The sequence below is a fragment of the Haliotis asinina genome, chromosome 3 (genome assembly GCF_037392515.1).
Source record: "Haliotis asinina isolate JCU_RB_2024 chromosome 3, JCU_Hal_asi_v2, whole genome shotgun sequence".
NCBI classification, from domain to species: domain Eukaryota; kingdom Metazoa; phylum Mollusca; class Gastropoda; order Lepetellida; family Haliotidae; genus Haliotis; species Haliotis asinina.
Window position 1 is genome coordinate 88,392,357 of NC_090282.1, and position 20,231 is coordinate 88,412,587.

The window sequence follows — 20,231 nt, forward strand, 5'->3', positions numbered from 1 at the left end:
ACTCCCATTTTTAAATCAAGGCGCTGTATTTTGGCGACAGCGAGTTAGTGTACGGGCTGTATTCACAGTTAACAATGACACTTATATTGATTACAAGCATTATTTAATAAAACATTCTACTCAACCCCCCCCCCCCCCCCCCCCCCCCCCCCCAGATTTTAGCTATGCGTTTCTCTTTTTTGCCCAGTATACATTAAAGTGTGATTCAGACCGTTCATTAATTAGGGGGTGACCAGCGTGGCCAAACTAATTAGTGTGCATCTGAAATTCGGGATGTCTGCGATATGGGAGCAAACTAGTTTTACTTTGAGAAGTCCTGGTTCTTGGTAGGTAAGATTTCGAATTTGTCAAATTTTATTTGGTGGATGGGGAGTTTATGTTGGCTGATCTGAAATATACATAAGAGTATTTTAGAAGGTGGTCTCCGGCCATTGGCTTGGAAGATGGTCCTGAGTGTATGTGGAGAGAGAGTGAAACTTAAGCAACTCCCGTAAAACACTGTCTGTTGCGTTTGTATTGATACAGAACTGGTAAACTCAGACAGAGCTTTTTATGAATGTTGTTTACACAGCCCTCCAGGACAAGACTCTGACATACTCTTTGGGCGCCTCCAGTCATCCCGGAGTGTTCAAGATGGTCGGCAATGGCATCTTCCTGCAAGAGGCGCTTCAACAAGCTTACTATGGCCAGCTAATGAGCGTAGAGGTCGTCGCCACAGATGCAGGCACCAAACCCGGGAATCTGTCAGGCTCCGTCAATGTCGCTTTCGAATGGGTGAGGGAAAATCTGAAACCTCAATCATACTAATATGTTGGAGTTGGCATCCGCTCTCTCACAAACTGAAACCCTTCCTCCAGAACGCTAAGCCTTTCCATCACTCTTCCTTTATACAAAGAGAACAACTGACACGTTCTCGGACCCTAGAATCAATTGCTGTATTCATGTTGCAGTCACCTATCATCTAGCCAAACAAACTCCCTCCCGCACATCACGCACAGACCTGAATCGGTGTTAGAACAAACCGCCCACTTATACTGCTCCTGTCAATCTGTGTCTGAATCTGTGTCTGTGTCTGTGTCAGAACAAGCCGCCCACTTATACTGCTCCTGTCAATCTGTGTCTGAATCTGTGTCTGTGTCTGTGTCAGAACAAGCCGCCCACTTATACTGCTCCTGTTAATCTGTGTCTGAATCTGTGTCTGTGTCTGTGTCAGAACAAGCCGCCCACTTATACTGCTCCTGTCAATCTGTGTCTGAATCTGTGTCTGTGTCTGTGTCAGAACAAGCCGCCCACTTATACTGCTCCTGTTAATCTGTGTCTGAATCTGTGTCTGTGTCTGTGTCAGAACAAGCCGCCCACTTATACTGCTCCTGTCAATTTGTGTCTGAATCTGTGTCTGTGTCTGTGTCAGAACAAGCCGCCTACTTATACTGCTCCTGTCAATTTGTGTCTGAATCTGTGTCTGTGTCTGTGTCAGAACAAGCCGCCCACTTATACTGCTCCTGTCAATCTGTGTCTGAATCTGTGTCTGTGTCAGAACAAGCCGCCCACCTGCCCTACTCTTGTGGGACTTCAGCTTGCCGAGGATGCCAAAGCGCAGGACATCCCCGGGTCGGACATAATGGCCACGGACCCCGAACCAGCCGACACCGTCACCGTCTCCATGACATGCTCGCCTGGAAGCACAGAGTTTTCAATACAAAGTGAGTTGCTGCGTTGACACGGTGGGAAATCAGAGAAAATTACCAGTCTTCCTAAATGCGCGCGAAGTCAAGCAAAGGTTAGTAATGTACTTATCTCGGATCAGTTTGAAAAAATGCTCAATGTCAAAACGTATATAGAAATGTCATTGCCTACAGTCCCTTTGGGTTCAAACGCGAACGATGAAATACCTCGAACTACGGATTAGTGCATCGATCACGGAAACAGCTGATTGAGAAACTAACGAGTTACTTAATCATTCACCGTTCTCATTTGAACCCAAACGGACTGTAATTTTACCATTAAACTCTTGAAGATTATTTTATCTACCGTCGTTATTGTTAGAATTGTCGTAACATTCTAAAAATACTTCCGAATAGCGGGCGAATGAAAGTAAGGCAAGTAACTTTCCACATTGCCGACATGTGATTCATTGAGTATATTTAGAGTTAATTCCCATGGCCAGCTGTTGTCGGAACGTTTGTAGCCGAAAGAACTTCTTAAACCCATTTTTAACACTTTGGCTACGATCAAATTTATGAAATCGTACGTTTCGAGAATACGGACCCCGTTCCACCGCACTGTTGAACCAGAACATGGCAGAGGAAATGGTGGCGCAAACGACTTGATATGCCACGAGCAACGCTCAAAATGTTGAAAGCAATATATTTTATGTGAGTAATTCTTAAGCATGAAGTTGGAAATCTGAGAACAGATGTACCTCATTCTAGACCTTTTTGATAGATATTTTTGGAACCGATGCGAGAGACGTACGTTGCCAGTCTTCGCTTGCTTCGCTTACATATAGGAAGGCAGGTCAATTTTGTCTCTTTTGCGCAACCGCGACAATTTGCCTATGGCCGAAGTCAGTGTCTGAATTCTATCCACGTCCAGAGGCTTTCCCCTCTATCGCGTGTGATAAACGACAACTGTGTTGTATGCTACCAGACAAGAAGTCTGTTCTATCGCGTGTGATAAACAAGAACTGTGTTGTATGTTACCAGACAAGAAAGTCCACTATTCGGGCACTCCTGCGTTGTCCTTCAAGAACACCCCCAGCTACACATGTGTTTTGACATGCGCGGATGGTAATGGAGGAACGGACGAGAAGAACTTTACAATCACCATAACAAAGAACAAACCACCAAATCCGTCTTGTAGTGCACGTACGTACATTGCGACTAGTGCTTTTTAGCATGGTAGAATTGCTTCTCTTGTGCTACCTGATCCTATTGCTGTTCTGGTCTGTTATGATCCAATGCTGTATTTTTTCTCTATGACTAACTGGTCTCGACATTGATAGATAGATTACTGGGAGGTTTCATATTTGCTTGGACGTTTGTATGAACATCAAACACCGCAAACGGTAAATGATCCAGGTTTAAACTATGACCACCTCCAAACATCTAAACTGCTGATAAGACTGTCCCCTCCAGAATGATCACTGGTGTATATGCGTCTGTTGGACTGTCCCCTCCAGAATGATCACTGGTACCTATGTGGTTGTTGGACTGTCCCCTCCAGAATGATCACTGGTACTTATGTGGTTGTTGGACTGTCCCCTCCAGAATGATCACTGGTACCTATGTGGTTGTTGGACGATCACTGGTACCTATGTGGTTGTTGGACTGTCCCCTCCAGAATGATCACTGGTACCTATGTGGTTGTTGGACGATCACTGGTACCTATGTGGTTGTTGGACTGTCCCCTCCAGAATGATCACTGGTACTTATGTGGTTGTTGGACTGTCCCCTCCAGAATGATCACTGGTACCTATGTGGTTGTTGGACGATCACTGGTACCTATGTGGTTGTTGGACTGTCCCCTCCAGAATGATCACTGGTACTTATGTGGTTGTTGGAATCTTCCCACCACAATTATCACAAGTACATATGTATCTGTTGGACACTATCTCTCCCCCGAAAGAACTACTTTGTCTGTTGGACTCTCCCTGTCAAAATGACTACTGATACATATGTGTCCGTTGGACTCTCCCCGCCAGAATGACTACTGATACATATGTGTCTGTTGGACTCTCCCTGCTAGAATGACTACTGATACATATGTGTCTGTTGGACTCTCCCTGCTAGAATGACTACTGTTACATATGAGTCTGTTGGATTCGGCCTGCTGGAATGACTACTGATGCATATGTGTCTGTTGGACTCTCCCTGCTAGAATGACTACTGTTACATATGTGTCCGTTGGACTCTCCCTGCTAGAATGACTACTGTTACATATGAGTCCGTTGGACTCTCCCTGCTAGAATGACTACTGATACATATGAGTCTGTTGGACTCTTCTCGCCAGAATGACTACTGATACATATGAGTCTGTTGGACTATCCCTGCCAGAATGACTACTGATACATATGTGTCCGTTGGACTCTCTCTGCTAGCATGACTACTGATACATATGAGTCTGTTGGACTGTCCCCTCCAGAATGATCACTGGTACCTATGTGGTTGTTGGAATCTTCCCACCACAATCATCACAAGTACATATGTATCTGTTGGACACTATCTCTCCCCCGAAAGAACTACTGAGTCTGTTGGACTCTCCCTGTCAAAATGACTACTGATACATATGTGTCCGTTGGATTCGGCCTGCCAGAATGACTACTGATACATATGTGTCTGTTGGACTCTCCCTGCTAGAATGACTACTGATACATATGTGTCTGTTGGACTCTCCCTGCTAGAATGACTACTGATACATATGAGTCTGTTGGATTCGGCCTGCCAGAATGACTACTGATACATATGAGTCTGTTCGATTCGGCCTGCCAGAATGACTACTGATACATAGGTGTCTGTTGGACTCTCCCCGCCGAGAGGATTAACGGTACATATGTGTCCGTTGGACTCTCCCCGCCAGAATGACTACTGATACATATGTGTCTGTTGGACTCTCCCTGTCAAAATGACTGCTGATACATATGAGTCTTTTGGACTCTCCCCACCAGAATGACTACTGATACATATGAGTCCGTTGGACTCTCCCCGCCAGAATGACTACTGATACATATGAGTCTGTTGGATTCGGCCTGCCAGAATGACTACTGATACATATGAGTCTGTTCGATTCGGCCTGCCAGAATGACTACTGATACATAGGTGTCTGTTGGACTCTCCCCGCCGAGAGGATTAACGGTACATATGTGTCTGTTGGACTCGGCCTGCCAGAATGACTATGTGTCTGTCGGACAGACCCTATCAAAAGGATAAATAGTGCATATCACAAGTGCACATGTGTCTGAAGGACTCTCCGCACCAGAATGATCACAGGTGCATATGCGTCTGTTGGACTGTCCCCACCAGAAGAATCACGGGTACACATGTGTCTGTTCGCCCCTTCCCACAGATTGAGCACCGGTACATATTCTGTGACCATTTCAGACGCCATATCAGTAAATGTTGTTCAGTAATAATTCCATTGCATACAAGTTTGTTTACATTATGTCAGCAGAAATAATGTCAGCATCCAATCTGAGAGATCACTACATACATATATATCCGTAATGGCTTATGACACTCTCATCCAACACTGTCTTGTTGGCATATTTCTAGCCTGAGATGACTGAAAGTTACAGTGTTCCGATGAATTAATGTTTCCTCCAGTAAAATAATATGCTGCCAAATATTGTTTGGTTTGTTTACGTTTATATTCCACGATAGGCAGTGAGGCATAGGAACTATTTCTGGTACCATCATGTAACATATATGTTTATCGATATATGGCCAGTGTGTTACCAAACAGTAATGAATATGTCTGTGGGTTTCATATTTTGTCTTGTTCATGTTCTCATATTTCAGGGAACTGCTTTCATTAAGAAATTGTTCCGGTTTTACACATGAAGATTGCCGATGTTACTGTTTTAGTGACAGCAACGATACCAGACGCTTTAACAGTGAACAAGGGGGCGACCATTCTGACTTTCCCTGACGACGACCCCGAGAACGACGACATCACATACTCTATTCTGATGAGTCCCGCTTCTGCACTGTTCCAGGTCAATCCAGGTGATTTCTATGATTTCCTCCATTCATGTACCCGTCCTGACACCAGCTTCCCCACCCATGATTTCCTCCTGACACCATCATCCCCATCCATGATTTCCTCCTGACACCAGCTTCCCCATCCATGATTTCCTCCTGACACCAGCATCCCCATCCATGATTTCCTCCTGACACCAGCTTCCCCACCCATGATTTCCTCCTGGCACCATCATCCCCATCCATGATTTCCTCCTGACACCAGCTTCCCCACCCATGATTTCCTCCTGACACCAACTTCCCCACCCATGATTTCCTCCTGACACCAACTTCCCCACCCATGATTTCCTCCTGACACCAGCTTCCCCATCCATGATTTCCTCCTGACACCAGCATCCCCATCCATGATTTCCTCCTGACACCAGCTTCCCCACCCATGATTTCCTCCTGGCACCATCATCCCCATCCATGATTTCCTCCTGACACCAGCTTCCCCACCCATGATTTCCTCCTGACACCAACTTCCCCACCCATGATTTCCTCCTGACACCAACTTCCCCACCCATGATTTCCTCCTGACACCAGCTTCCCCATCCATGATTTCCTGCTGATACCAGCTTCCCCACCCATGATTTCCTCCTGACACCAACTTCCCCACCCATGATTTCCTCCTGACACCAGCTTCCCCACCCATGATTTCCTCCTGACACCATCATCCCCATCCATGATTTCCTCCTGACACCAGCTTCCCCATCCATGATTTCCTCCTGACACCATCATCCCCATCCATGATTTCCTCCTGACACCATCATCCCCATCCATGATTTCCTCCTGACACCATCATCCCCATCCATGATTTCCTCCTGACACCATCATCCCCATCCATGATTTCCTCCTGACACCATCATCCCCATCCATGATTTCCTCCTGACACCATCATCCCCATCCATGATTTCCTCCTGACACCAACTTCCCCATCCATGATTTCCTCCTGACACCATCATCCCCATCCATGATTTCCTCCTTAGACTAGATCCTCTTTGTGCCGACTGGCGACGTCAGTGTTTTGGCACTTATGGAAGCCCATGGTGGCTACACTATCTGTTGATGAGTGACTCTTGTCTTGGTATGTGTCCCATTTTTGCACGTTTTAAACGAACTCTGATTTGTGCATTTTTTCTTTGTGATCCGTTGACTCTTTCTTAATGAATTTTGGCAAATGCCCGACCAGCATAACAATGAATTTTCAGTCTGATTATGGGAAAATTATTTCTGATTCTGAAACAATTATCATAAATCACACATGCGTCTGTTTCTATTAGTTGGTCAAGTAAAGTCGTTGATAACGTTCATTTGCCTATTAATCTAGGAGTGGATTGGCATTTTAGAAGTTGGCGAGCAATAAGAAAGCAAGATACTTTATGGATGAGAATAAGTCTTGGATGAGAATAAGTCTTGGATGAGAATAAGTCTTGGATGAGAATAAGTCTTGGATGAGAATAAGTCTTGTTTGACAAAGGTATATGAATCTATGCCGACACGTATATGTAACAAAGAGGTTGTTATCCATAAAGTATCTTACCTTCTTAATTTCATTTGCACGCTAGTTTATAATTACACAGCTACTCAAATACACCGTTGGTACATTCTGCAGACACCGGGGTGCTGTCGGCTAGTGCCGACCTGAAAGAGCAGAAGGCTGATTTTGTAGAGGTTACGGCCACACTCAGAGACCCGTATGAAAACACGGCCGTGTGCAAAGCTTTCATCACTATCAATAGTAAGTATTATTTTGGAGTAGAATGTGGTATCGCTTCAGTTTAGGATATCAGAACTAGAGGTGGACTATGTGGCCAACACAGGTACATGCTGACATGGTCTCCACTCTAGGGGATGATGCTCCTTCATTTTCCACAGTAAAGAAGTGGGCTGCAGAATTTAAGTGTGGCAGACAAAGCCTTGATTTTGTGGTACGATTTGTAACCATGGATGAAACCTGGATACATCACTTTCAACCAGAAACAAAACTACAGTCAAAACAGTGGAAGCATCCTGATTCACCAGCTCCGAAGAAAGCCAAGTCTGTTCCTTCAGCTGGAAAGGTGATGGCATCAGTCTTTTGGGATTCCAGGGGTATTCTGCTCATTGATTATCTTGAAAAAGGTCAAACTATCAACGGCAGATAGTATGCTGATCTACTGAACCAGTAGCGAGAAGCAATCAAAGCCAAACGACGAGGGATGATCGCTAAAGGTGTCCTCTTCCACCAAGACAATGAGCCTGTTCACAAATCAAGAATTTTTATGGATGATCAACTTCTTTATTGCAGGGTAGCGACGTTTCGGTATAGATTCTTATACCGTTTTCAAGCGTGTGGGGAATGGCAGGGGGAGTACAATATATATACAGCAGAGATGAGCATGTGATGACAATACAACAATAACAGGATTAACAATAACTATTTGAGGTAACAATACATTAGAGAAGTGTTGAGGTAAGCTGATTAAGGACTGAAGCCAGCGGGGGGGGGGGGGGGGGAAGAGTAGTAGTGGGTTTGGGAGGTGGGTTGACAGTGGAGTTAATGACACGGTTAACAAGTTGGGGAGGGTAGTTGTTTAGTTGGGTGAAGACATGCTTGAGATGGTTTAGTTCGGGTTGAGGAGAGACAGAGGATAGGTTTAGGGCACGGCGGGTGAGGGTAGAGATGATGCCCGTTTTAGTTCGGAGTGAGTGGTTTGAGTCAAAGTGGAGGTATTGGTCAGTGTGAGTGGGTTTACGATAGACAGAGGTTTGGATGGTGTTGTCAGTAGTGCGGGTGACGAGAACGTCAAGGAAGGGGAGTTGTGAGTTGCTTTCAGTCTCAAACGTGAACTGAATGCGGGGGTGTTGCTGGTTAAGGTGCTGAAGGAGAGCGGAGGGGTCGTTAGCTTGGGGCAGAATGACAAAGGTGTCGTCAACCTTCCTGAACCAGCAGGTTGGTTTAATTAGTGAGGAACTGAGGGCTTGGTGCTCAAAGGAGGTCATGTAGATTTCAGAGAGGATGGGAGAGAGAGGGGATCCCATGGGCAGACCATGGATTTGCTCATAGAGTTCATCACCCCAGGTGAAGTATGTGGAGGTGATGGAGGCATCTCACTACCATACACCGGCAAAACATCACACCAGAAGTTGATCATCCATAAAAATTCTTGTCATCTTTATCTCAGCAACTTCTAGAATGCCTCTCAAACAGTTTACCTGGGAGAGTAGCTGTGTGTGTGTGTTACCTGATAGAGTAGCTGTGTGTATGTGTGTTACCTGGAAGAGTGCTGTGTGTATGTTTTACCCGAGTGTTTCTGTGGGGGGGGGGGGGGGGAGGGGGGGTGGGAGCTTGTAAGTGTGTATGTGTGTTACCTGGGAGAGAAGCTGTGTGTATGTATGTTGCCTGGCAAAGGGCGGCTGCATATGAGTTTCTGCTGGATGAGAGATATATACAGGAATTATGTGATACGCAGTGAAGAGGTATGAGGTATATACCTTCTATATGTTTAGATGTAAACAAGAAGCCCGTACTGAAGCAGGCCAACACCAGAGTGTTTGTCAAAGAAGATGCTGCGGACGGCGATGTGATGTTCACCCTGGACATCGAGGACCCTGACACCCACGTCGCGACCTATGTGGCGACCATTAAAACACTACCTGAAGAGGCAGCCGCCAATTTTGAGGCTGAAGTGGCCGGCAAAGGTAATCTTGGGTCTTCGGAAGAGGAGTGTTTTAAATACTACAACAAATATTGAATTTCAACTTTCTTGTGCTTCACAATGTAGACTATTGACTCGAAAGTGAGAATGTTTATCTTGGATTCCGTACTATTGAAAGTCGTGCAGGTCCACACTGTGTGGCCCATGTGTTAATAGTGTTGACGTTCTCCCTGTTAGCAGTAGCAATACTGGTCATCAGACCTTTATAGTAACAGTGTGGACATTGTACCTGATAGTAGTAACAATGCTGGTCATCAGACCCTTATAGTAACAGTGTGGACTTTGTACCTGGTAACAGTAAGAATGCTGGTCATCAGACCCTTGTAGTAACAGTGTTGACGTTCTACCTGGTAACAGTAACAATACTGGTCATCAGACCCTTGTGGTAAAAGTTTTGGCGTTCTACCTGGTAGTACTAACAATATTGATCATCAGACCTTTGTAGTAACAGTGTGAACGTTGCACCTGGTAGTAATGACAATACTGGTCATCAGAACCTTATGGTAGCAATCTGGACATTGTACGTGTTAGTAGTTACAATGCTGGCCATCAGACGCTTATGGTAACAGTGTTGACGTTCTACCTGGTAGCAGCAACAATCCTGGCCATCAGACCCTCATAGTAACTGTGTGGACTTTGTACCTGGTAGGAGTAACAATACTGGTCATCAGACCCATATAGTAACAGTGTGAACGTTCTACCTCGTACCTTGTAACAGTAACAGTACTGGTCATGAGACCCCTGTGATAACAGCGTTGACGTTCTACCTGGTAGCAGTAACAATGCTGGTCATCAGACCCTTATAGTAATAGTGTGGACATTGTACCTGGTAGCAGTAACAATGCTGGCCATCAGACCCTTATGGTAACAGTGCTCACGTTCTACCCGGTAGTAGTAACAATATCGGCCATGAAACCCTTGTAGTAACAGTGTGGATATTGTACCTGTTGGAGTAACAATACTGGTCATCAGACCCTTTTAGTAACAGTGTGGACGTTCTTCCTGGTAGTAGTAACAATACTGTTCATTAAACCCTTGTAGTAAGACTGTGGACGTTCTACCTCGTACCTCGTAGCAGTAACAGTGCTGGTCATGAGACCCTGGTGGTAACAGTGTGGACATTGTACCTGGTTGCAGTAAGAATGTTGGCCATCAGACCGTTGTACTAACAGTGTGGAGATTGTACCTGGTAGCAGTGACAATGCTGGTCATCAGCCTCTTGTGGTAAGAGTGTGGACGTTTTACCTGGTAGTAGTAACAATACTGGACATCAGACCCTTGTAGTAACCATGTGGACGTTCTACCTCGTACCTCGTAGGAGTAACAATACTGGTCATCAGACTCTTGTGGTAACAGTGCTGACGTTCTACCTGGTAGCAGTAACAATGCTGGCCATCAAACCCTTATAGCAACAGTGTAAACATTGTACCTGGTAACAGTAACAATACTGGTCATCAGCCCCTTGTGGGAACAGTGTTGATGTTCTACATGGTAGTAGTAACAATACTGGTCATCATACCTTTATAGTAACAGTGTAGACGCTCCACGTGGTAGGAACAACAATACTGGTCATCAGACCCTTGTAGTAACAGTGTGGACATTGTACCTGGTAGCAGTGACAATGCTGGTCATCAGCCTCTTGTGCTAAGAGTGTTGACGTTCTACCTGGTAGCAATAACAATACTGGTCATTAGACCCTTGTAGTAACAATGTAGACGTTCTACCTCGTACCTTGTAGCGGTAACGATACTGGTCATCAGACCCTTGTAGTAACAGTGTGGACGTTCTACCTGGTAACAGTAACAATACTGGTCATCAGACTCTTGTATTAACAGTGTGGACTTTGTACCTGGTAACAGTAAGAATGCTGGCCATCAGTCCCTTGTAGTAACAGTGTTGACGTTCTACCTGGTAACAGTAACAATGGTGGTCAGTAGACCTTTATAGTAATAGTGTGGACATTGTAACTGGTAGTACTAACAATGCTGGTCATCAGACCCTTATAGTAACAGTGTGGCCATTGTACCCGGTAACAGTAACAATGGTGGCCATGAGACCCTTGTAGTAACAGTGTTGACTTTCTACCTGAAATTCTTCAAAGGCATTTAGAAGTAGGTGAGGTAATACAAGACACTATTATGGATGACAACTTCTTTAATTCTTTTAACACGACGTTTCAAGGCTAATTCTTGCCCCTTCGTCAGGTGGATAATGAACATAGGTAACATTGCAGAATTTATACAGGTATACATGAAGCCAGAGAGGTAAGATGTATATACAAGCACATAAATGTAATTAGGTATGTACATGGAGATGAAGCAGTCCGACTCCTCAACTTCAACTCCTCTCTCAACTCTAAGATCTTCAAGACCAAGAACCACCTCACCTTCCTACTCCGCTGCAGAGACAACAACATCGTACCTAATGGACTCAAACTCCGATCTCCCATCCAGACTGACAACCCATCTATCTCCAAGATCCTACATCAAGCCAGTAGCAGAATCCTCAAGGTCCAAGTACAACAACTCAACGGAAGAAAGCATCCCTGGAGAGTAACCTTCGCCAGACCTCAGCTGACTTAGAGTCCACCCTCAGCCCTGACCTCCTACAGAAAGTCCAGTTCCTGACTACCATCAACAACGCCTCCCTCAATGACAAGATTAAACAACGCCAGACTACAAAGTTCAACAACCTCCAGCAGCAGACAGCATCCAAACCCATCGGCAAAACCATCAGTCATGAAACCTACACCAAGAAAACTGTCATCAACCTGAGCTCCAAACAACTGACCGCTGCCCAGACATCCCTCCTCTGTAAAGGCCTGAAGTTCGTCCCCACCTGCTGTACCATCAAGACTGACGAGTACATCACCGGCATCGAGAGCGGCCTACAACAACTGACTCCCAACGGCAACATTGACTACCTCCGGCACCAGATAGCAGACCTCATTAAACAGTCTCCTAAGCAACGCAGCAACCTGTCACCACAAGAGAGGAAAGCCATCAACGAGCTCCGCAACGACAAGAACATCACCATCACCGAGGCAGACAAGGGCAAGGCAGCCGTTATCATGGACACTCCTGATTTCCATGACCTTGTGAACAAAACTCTCAGTGACACTTCGACCTACAAGATCCTGCCAAAGATCCCACCGCCAAACTGGAACGCCAGCACAAGAAAACTCTCAAACCTCTCCATGACAGCAACCAGATTAATGACAGTGTGTATAATAAGTTAAATCCCATCAACTGCCAATCTCCATATGCTCGTGCAACCGTTAAAATTCACAAACAACCTGTAAAAACTAGAATCCTTGTGTGTTCCAGAGGGTCAGTCTTCTATAACACTGCCCAATTCGTTGCCAGATTGCTTGCCCCTTTGGGGAAGGAAGGTAAATCCTTCATCAGTGACTCCTCATCCTTTGTGAAAAAACTCTTGGACGCTATGTTATCTGGCCGTATGGTCAGCTATGATGTTGTTGATTTGTTCACTAACATCCCTCTACCTGAAGCTCTTGATGTTCTCCGTGCTAAGTTAACTAGTTGTATTGACACCCTTGACACCAAACGCACCACTGACAGTATCATCAACCTTGTGTCTGGCTGTTTCCAGACCTCGTACTTCACATGGCAGAACAGCATCTACCAGCAGATCCATGGTCTACCCATGGGCTCACCTCTCTCTCCGCTGATAACTGAAATCTTCATGACCAGCTTTGAAGAATCTGCCCTATCTACATCGCCATTCCAACCCTTATGTTGGTATAGGAAAGTTGATGACACTTTCACTATCCTAGATCCCAACCACAACCCTGCAGAACTCCTTCACCACCTTAACAAACAACACGCCCGCATCCAGTTCACGATGGAAGTAGAAGCCCAACACAAGCTGCCATTCCTAGACGTATCCCTTGACAACTCATCCGAAAAAATCGTTCCCACTGTCTATCGAAAGCCCACCCACACTGACCAGTATATCCACTACCTATCCAACCACCATCCACAAATAAAGCAAGCCATAGTCTCCACCCTAGCCAGACGTGCCAAAGCCATCTGTGACCCAGCCCACCTCCAAGACGAAATTGACCACCTCAAGAGAACTTTCATCACCATCAATGGATACCCAAAACAACTTGTTGACCAGACTATAGCCACAACTCTCCAGCATCAGAACGACCGCCTCCCTAAACCTGAGCCTGCACCCATCCGAGTCAACATTCCATACCAAGGAAAGATAAGTCATCAAATCAGCCGACTCCTCAGAAAAACTGCCAGTGTTGATGTGACCTTTTATTCTGATAAGACATTGAAAAACATCCTTAGAGCAAATGGAAGAGGAGGCAGTGATCAAACCAACCCCAACCCCAGAGGCTGCATCTATAAGATAAACTGTGATTGCGGCAGCAGCTACATAGGTGAAACTTGCAGACCATTCAACATCAGACTCAAAGAGCACCAAACTTCAGTAAGAAAATTAGATCTGAAATCGGCCCTCTCTGAACACGTCGTCAACTATCCAAACCACTCCATCAACTGGAAAAACACCGAGATCCTGGCTTCCAACATCAGTGATTGGCGGAGAAGGAAGCTTTGGAAAGCAATCAGCATCAGAAGATTAGAACCTCAGATCAATAGAGATCAAGGCGTGTACCTACCCTCTGCCTGGTGTGTCAACAAGGACTCATAGACTCTCAATCTATCAGCTGTGTAAACAACTATGTACTGTTAAAACTTTCCTCCTTTCATCTCTCCTCTGTGATTGTACATACCTAATTACATTTATGTGCTTGTATATACATCTTACCTCTCTGGCTTCATGTATACCTGTATAAATTCTGCAATGTTACATATGTTCATTATCCACCTGACGAAGGGGCAAGAATTAGCCTTGAAACGTCGTGTTAAAAGAATTAAAGAAGTTGTCATCCGTAATAGTGTCTTGTATGACTTTCTACCTGGTAACAGTAGCAATACTGGTCATCAGACCCTTGTAATAAGAGTGTGACATTCTTCCTGGTAGCAGTAACAATGCTGGTCATCAGACCCTTATAGCAACAGTGTTGACGTTCTACCTGACGTTCTCATGAGACCCTTGTGGTAACAGTGTTGACGTTCTACCTGGTAGTAGTAACAATACTGGTCATCAGACCCTTGTAGTAAGAGTGCTGACGTTCTGCCTGGTAGGAGTAACAATACTGGTCATCAAACCCTTGTAGGAACAGTGTTGACGTTCTACCTCGTACCTCGTAGTATTAACAATGCTGGTTATCAGACCCTTATAGCAACAGTGTTGACGTTCCACCTTGTAGCAATAACAATACTGGTCATCAGACCCTTATAGTAGGAGTGAGGACATTGTACCTGATAGTAGTAACAATGCTGGTCATCAGACCCTTATAGTAACAGTGTGGACTTTGTACTTGGTAACAGTAAGAATGCTGGTCATCAGACCCTTGTAGTAACAGTGTTGACGTTCTACCTGGTGACAGTAACAATACTGGTCATCAGACCCTTGTGGTAAAAGTTTTGGCGTTCTACCTGGTAGTACTAACAATACTGGTCATCAGACCTTTGTAGTAACAGTGTGAACGTTGTACCTGGTAGTAATGACAATACTGGTCATCAGAACCTTGTAGTAACATTGTGGACATTCTACCTGGTAACAGTAACAATACTGGTCATCAGACCCTTGTAGTAACATTGTGGACATTCTACCTGGTAGCAGTAGCAATGCTGGTCATCAGACTCTTGTGGTAACAGTGTGGACGTTGGTCATCAGAGCCTTATATTAACAATGTGGACGTTCTACCTTGTAGCAGTAACAATGCTGGTCATCAGACCCTTGTGGTAACAGTGTTGACATTCTACCTGGTATCAGTAACAATGCTGGTCATCAGACCCTTGTGGTAACAGTGTTGACATTCTACCTGGTATCAGTAGCAATACTGGTCATCAGACCCTTGTAGTAACATTGTGGACATTCTACCTGGTAGCAGTAGCAATGCTGGTCATCAGACTCTTGTGGTAACAGTGTGGACGTTGGTCATCAGAGCCTTATATTAACAATGTGGACGTTCTACCTTGTAGCAGTAACAATGCTGGTCATCAGACCCTTGTGGTAACAGTGTTGACATTCTACCTGGTATCAGTAACAATGCTGGTCATCAGACCCTTGTGGTAACAGTGTTGACATTCTACCTGGTATCAGTAGCAATACTGGTCATCAGACTCTTGTGGTAACAGTGTGGACGTTGGTCATCAGAGCCTTATAGTAACAGTGTGAACGTTCTACCTTGTAGCAGTAACAATGCCGGTCATCAGACCCTTGTAGTAACATTGTGGACATTCTACCTTGTCGCAGTAGCAATGCTGGTCATCAGACTCTTGTGGTAACAGTGTTGAGGTTGGCCATCAGACCCTTATATTAACAATGTGGACATTCTACCTGCTAGAGGTAACAACACTGGTCTTCAGACCCTCAATACAATCTTACCTCAGCACCTTAACTGAAATAGCCCTCAACAGAAGCTTATTGTAGCAACAGCAAATAGTATTATTCGCCCAACCCTCAACACAAACATATTTCAACACCAGCAAACACCTTTAATCAACCAACCCTCCACAGAAGCATATCTCAGCACCAACGAACAGCTTAACTCAACCAACCCGCAACAAATGCTTATTCGAGCACCAACAAACGGTATAACTCAACCATCACTCATCACAAGGTTATCTCATCACCAACAAACAGCTTAACTTAACCAACCTTCACCACAAGCATATCTCAGCACCAACGAACAGCTTAACTCAACCAACCCGCAACAAATGCTTATTCGAGCACCAACAAACGGTATAACTCAACCATCACTCATCACAAGGTTATATCACCAACAAACAGCTTAACTTAACCAACCTTCACCACAAGCATATCTCAACACCAGCAAACAGCTTAACTCAACCAACCCGCAACAAATGCTTATTCGAGCACCAACAAACGGTATAACTCAACCATCACTCATCACAAGGTTATCTCATCACCAACAAACAGCTTAACTTAACCAACCTTCACCACAAGCATATCTCAACACCAGCAAACAGCTTAATTCAACCATTACTCAACACAAGCTCATCTCAGCACCAGCAAACTGCTTAACGCAACCATTTCTCAACACAAACTTATCTCAGCACCAGCACCATCTTAACTGAACCAAAACTCAGCACAAGCTTATTTCAGCACATGTAAATGTTCCGTTACTGGAAGATTCCCTCATGGATTATTACGTTTTTCTTCCAGTTATTTCAATAAAACTACGTGCTGGCAGAAAGCTGGATTACGAGACACTGAACAAGTATACTTTCTTCGTTAACGTCAATGATGGCTGCTGGACGTCCGACGACATCGTCACGTATATGGACATAGATGACGTCAATGAGGCTCCGGGCATCACTAACGGGTTGAAATACTCTGCTCAGTTTCAAGAGGTGAACCTATTTTCCGCTTATATGTCTCATTCGGAAACTAAAAATTGCATTAGTGAATTTAATCCCAGTTTTCACTACACATGACCTTCGTGACATCGCTGACATTGTGCCTTCACTATACGTTACATTTTTGATATTTTGTCCTCACTACACCTTACCGTCTTCATGCTGCGTCTTCAAGACTGCCTTCTTGGCATTTTTGACTAGACTAGACACGTTATTTTCTTTCTCTTGTTTCTTCACTACTCCTTTACGTCTTTACATAGTGCCTTCACTGTGCATTGCATTCTTGCCCCTTTGCCTTCACTGTGCATTCCATTCTTCACATCTCCTCAAAATACCTTACCTTCTTCACGTGTCTTCACTATATGTTCAGGTCCTGGCAATGTGTCTTCGCTACATTTTACCATCTTGACATTGTGTCTTCACTCTATGTTACAGTCTTGGCATTGTTTTCACTGTATGTTACTTTCTTGACATTGTGTCTTTACCATCTACGTGACCATCTCCACAGTGTGTCTTCATTATATGGTACCTTCTTGACATTGTGTCTCCACTACATGCTACCGTCTTCACTAAACGTCTTCACTAAACGTCTTCACTAAACATCCCCTTCATGACATCTACATTTCAGGATCAAGTGAACCACTGTGTGAATTTAGGCTGCGGTGGCTTCGACCCCGACATCGGCGATGTCGACAAATGGAAGTGGACAATCACTGATCCTGCCAAGTACAAGGACTCCTTCACAATCAGTGGTGCTGACTGCACGCTGTGTCTGAGGGCAGCGATTGAGCTTGACCCGGAGCTGCGAGACAGGAAGGCAGACAAGGAACTGATTGATCTCAAGGTCGAGTTCGTAGATAAAGGGGACCTACCTACAGCTAAGGTCAAGTTTGACGTTGCAGTGACAGTATTGGAGGTAGCTGCGATTTCATAAGATTGCACAGCAATAAGTCTCAAATACAACCAATTGACATTGATTAGAAGGTTACGTTATATGGACTATATACATCCAGCGATTGAATATTCCAACGGCCCTTTTTTCAGTACAGCTGCGGTCCAGTACATGCCATGTTCTTTGTCCAGGTCAACGACAATGACCCCATATTCGAGAAGGCAAGTTACTTCGGACAAGTGTTTAACACCGATGTAGAGGGGAAAGAGATCCTTGCCATGGTAGCTGACGATCTGGACGCTCTGACAAACGGTATGTTCACGTGCAGAGAAAAGCGATGCGATGCCGCGCTGGATGGATATATCACTATCGGCGCTGACTGCAAAGTCCGACTATCCAGCTCGATGGCTACTGGGTTTGTTGGAGGGCAGAACTTTAAATGTGAAGTTGAAGTCGTTGATAATGGGAATCCTCAAAGAAAGAGCGAGACTAAGGTAAGCTGTATTGCTAGTTTTAAGAAAATGATAATACCAGTAAATACAGGAGAAGATCAAAATGCGATGGGCTTACTTTTACTAGCGCAGTATCAGACAGTATGACAATTATAATTGCAATAGTCAGTGATAATAGTGTTCCTCTGGAGACAAAAGTGCTCAAGCAATCAAAACAGGCCCGAGCCCTAGGGTGCTAGGCTGCGTTTCACAAAAGCCCCCTAAATGTAACAGGTCGTAGCCCATACGACCTTGTTTACGACCTCCTTAACGACGTCGTATCCATGTCATACCACTGGGTCCTAAATCCATGTCGTACATCGTTTAAGAGGTACGCTGTTGCATATCAACGCATAAAGCGAGACCAAACAGGCAGCTGCGTATGTTGTTATTCCCAAAGTATTTCAACATAGAAACACAGTTTCGGTAACAATGCAAATGTCATGTTTTTAATTGAAAGTACAGGTTATCTTATCGTAATAATTGGATTATTACTAAAAGTTTAAATTCTGAATTCACTAATTCTAAATTCCTTTGAAAATTACAAGATACATTAATATTTCAATAATATTATCAGTTTCGTATAAGGTTTAAATTAATCGCTGTCCATCAACCTGTTCATATAAAACTGCAATATTAGTCCCACTGTATTGAATATGGTACATCAGAGGAACTAAAGTACATGTTATGTCTGCGTTTGATCTACTAACACTTCCGTAAAGGTTTAAATATGGTCTAAATGTTTCAACATCTTTTATTCAACCAATCAAAAACTTTCAAAGAATAAAAATGTATACCCTATATCCACGTATTATGTGATATTGAACATGGCTAAGGGTATACACTGAAATTCGTTTCATGCAAAAATATCTGGACCATGCGCAAAATATACACCATAGTACTGAAAGTGTCATCAGAAGCCAATTGAATCCACTCTTGTTCATCCGACCTTCACCTCCAAAGAAATGGTCTAATATGTACAACAATGTTGACGCATGACATCACTACCGATGACCGATTTCTTACAAAATGGCGGCTTCGCTGACAAGGTTACACGGGATTTTGCGAGAACTCTTCCCTTGATTCAGGGATCGTTTGAACATAAATATGATATGTAAGTAATCAGAATGACCCTGACTATTTGTGTGTTGTTATACGATTCAGCGGTTTCATTGTACGTAAGAGAAGAAATGCTGATAATTTCCGTTGTTCTGTGTGATTTTGCTTCTGTTATGGCGTGACGCTGCACGGACATTTGGACAGTTACTTATGAAGTATCAAATCTTTGCATTGTATCTATTTAACCTCTGTATTTAATAACCTCTGTCCTAGATTTTCACATTTGAAATCATGCATACTGTACACCAAATAATGCTGTGAATCATGATTTCGTATTGTGTCCAAAATGGTGGCTCTCTAACGTTCTGCATAGATACAAAACAACATGCCCGTGAAATGTATAATCTCGACGTCATGTCAAGATCATTCAGCGTGTCGAGCACGTTCGACCTGTCTGAAGATTTCTCAGGTTTTATTAGTGTTTTAATCACTTGCAGTACCATAATCGTTGACGCCATCTTTAAACTGGCTGTGTTTACGAGGTCTTAAAGCATTTTAGGGGGTCCTAAATTTGGGGCTGTGTGCGACACAGTGTAAATGTACGAGGTCTTTGTGAAACGGGGTAAAAAATGAAGAGGTGGTCTACGACCTGCTTTACAAGGTCGGAGTGGTAAGGAGTCTTTGTGAAACGGGCCCTGGGTCATCATGTGAGGTGATAGAGTGGATGTTTTGCCCCTTATACTGTACTGAAAACAGAAATGTCAAGACTATGCTGGATTGTTCAGTGGTTTGATGATTCCATATCATCTATGGCTCTCGAAGTGTCTAATGTAGCAACCCCCCCACCACATTGTGCCCACATGCTC

General features: G+C 44.2%; 1 protein-coding gene across 1 annotated transcript in view; it reads left to right on the top strand.

The window, feature by feature from the left end:
* The window catches only part of LOC137277191 (protocadherin Fat 4-like), a 63,048-nt gene that overhangs the window by 34,144 nt on the left and 8,673 nt on the right, over nucleotides 1–20,231 (top strand). Inside the window, exons 18-26 of the mRNA XM_067808867.1 lie at nucleotides 572–774; nucleotides 1,538–1,703; nucleotides 2,706–2,867; nucleotides 5,583–5,723; nucleotides 7,351–7,476; nucleotides 9,228–9,419; nucleotides 16,730–16,917; nucleotides 17,552–17,839; nucleotides 18,007–18,309. Of these exons, the coding sequence (XP_067664968.1) occupies nucleotides 572–774; nucleotides 1,538–1,703; nucleotides 2,706–2,867; nucleotides 5,583–5,723; nucleotides 7,351–7,476; nucleotides 9,228–9,419; nucleotides 16,730–16,917; nucleotides 17,552–17,839; nucleotides 18,007–18,309 (1,769 nt within the window). The remainder of the gene's footprint in view (nucleotides 1–571; nucleotides 775–1,537; nucleotides 1,704–2,705; nucleotides 2,868–5,582; nucleotides 5,724–7,350; nucleotides 7,477–9,227; nucleotides 9,420–16,729; nucleotides 16,918–17,551; nucleotides 17,840–18,006; nucleotides 18,310–20,231) is intronic.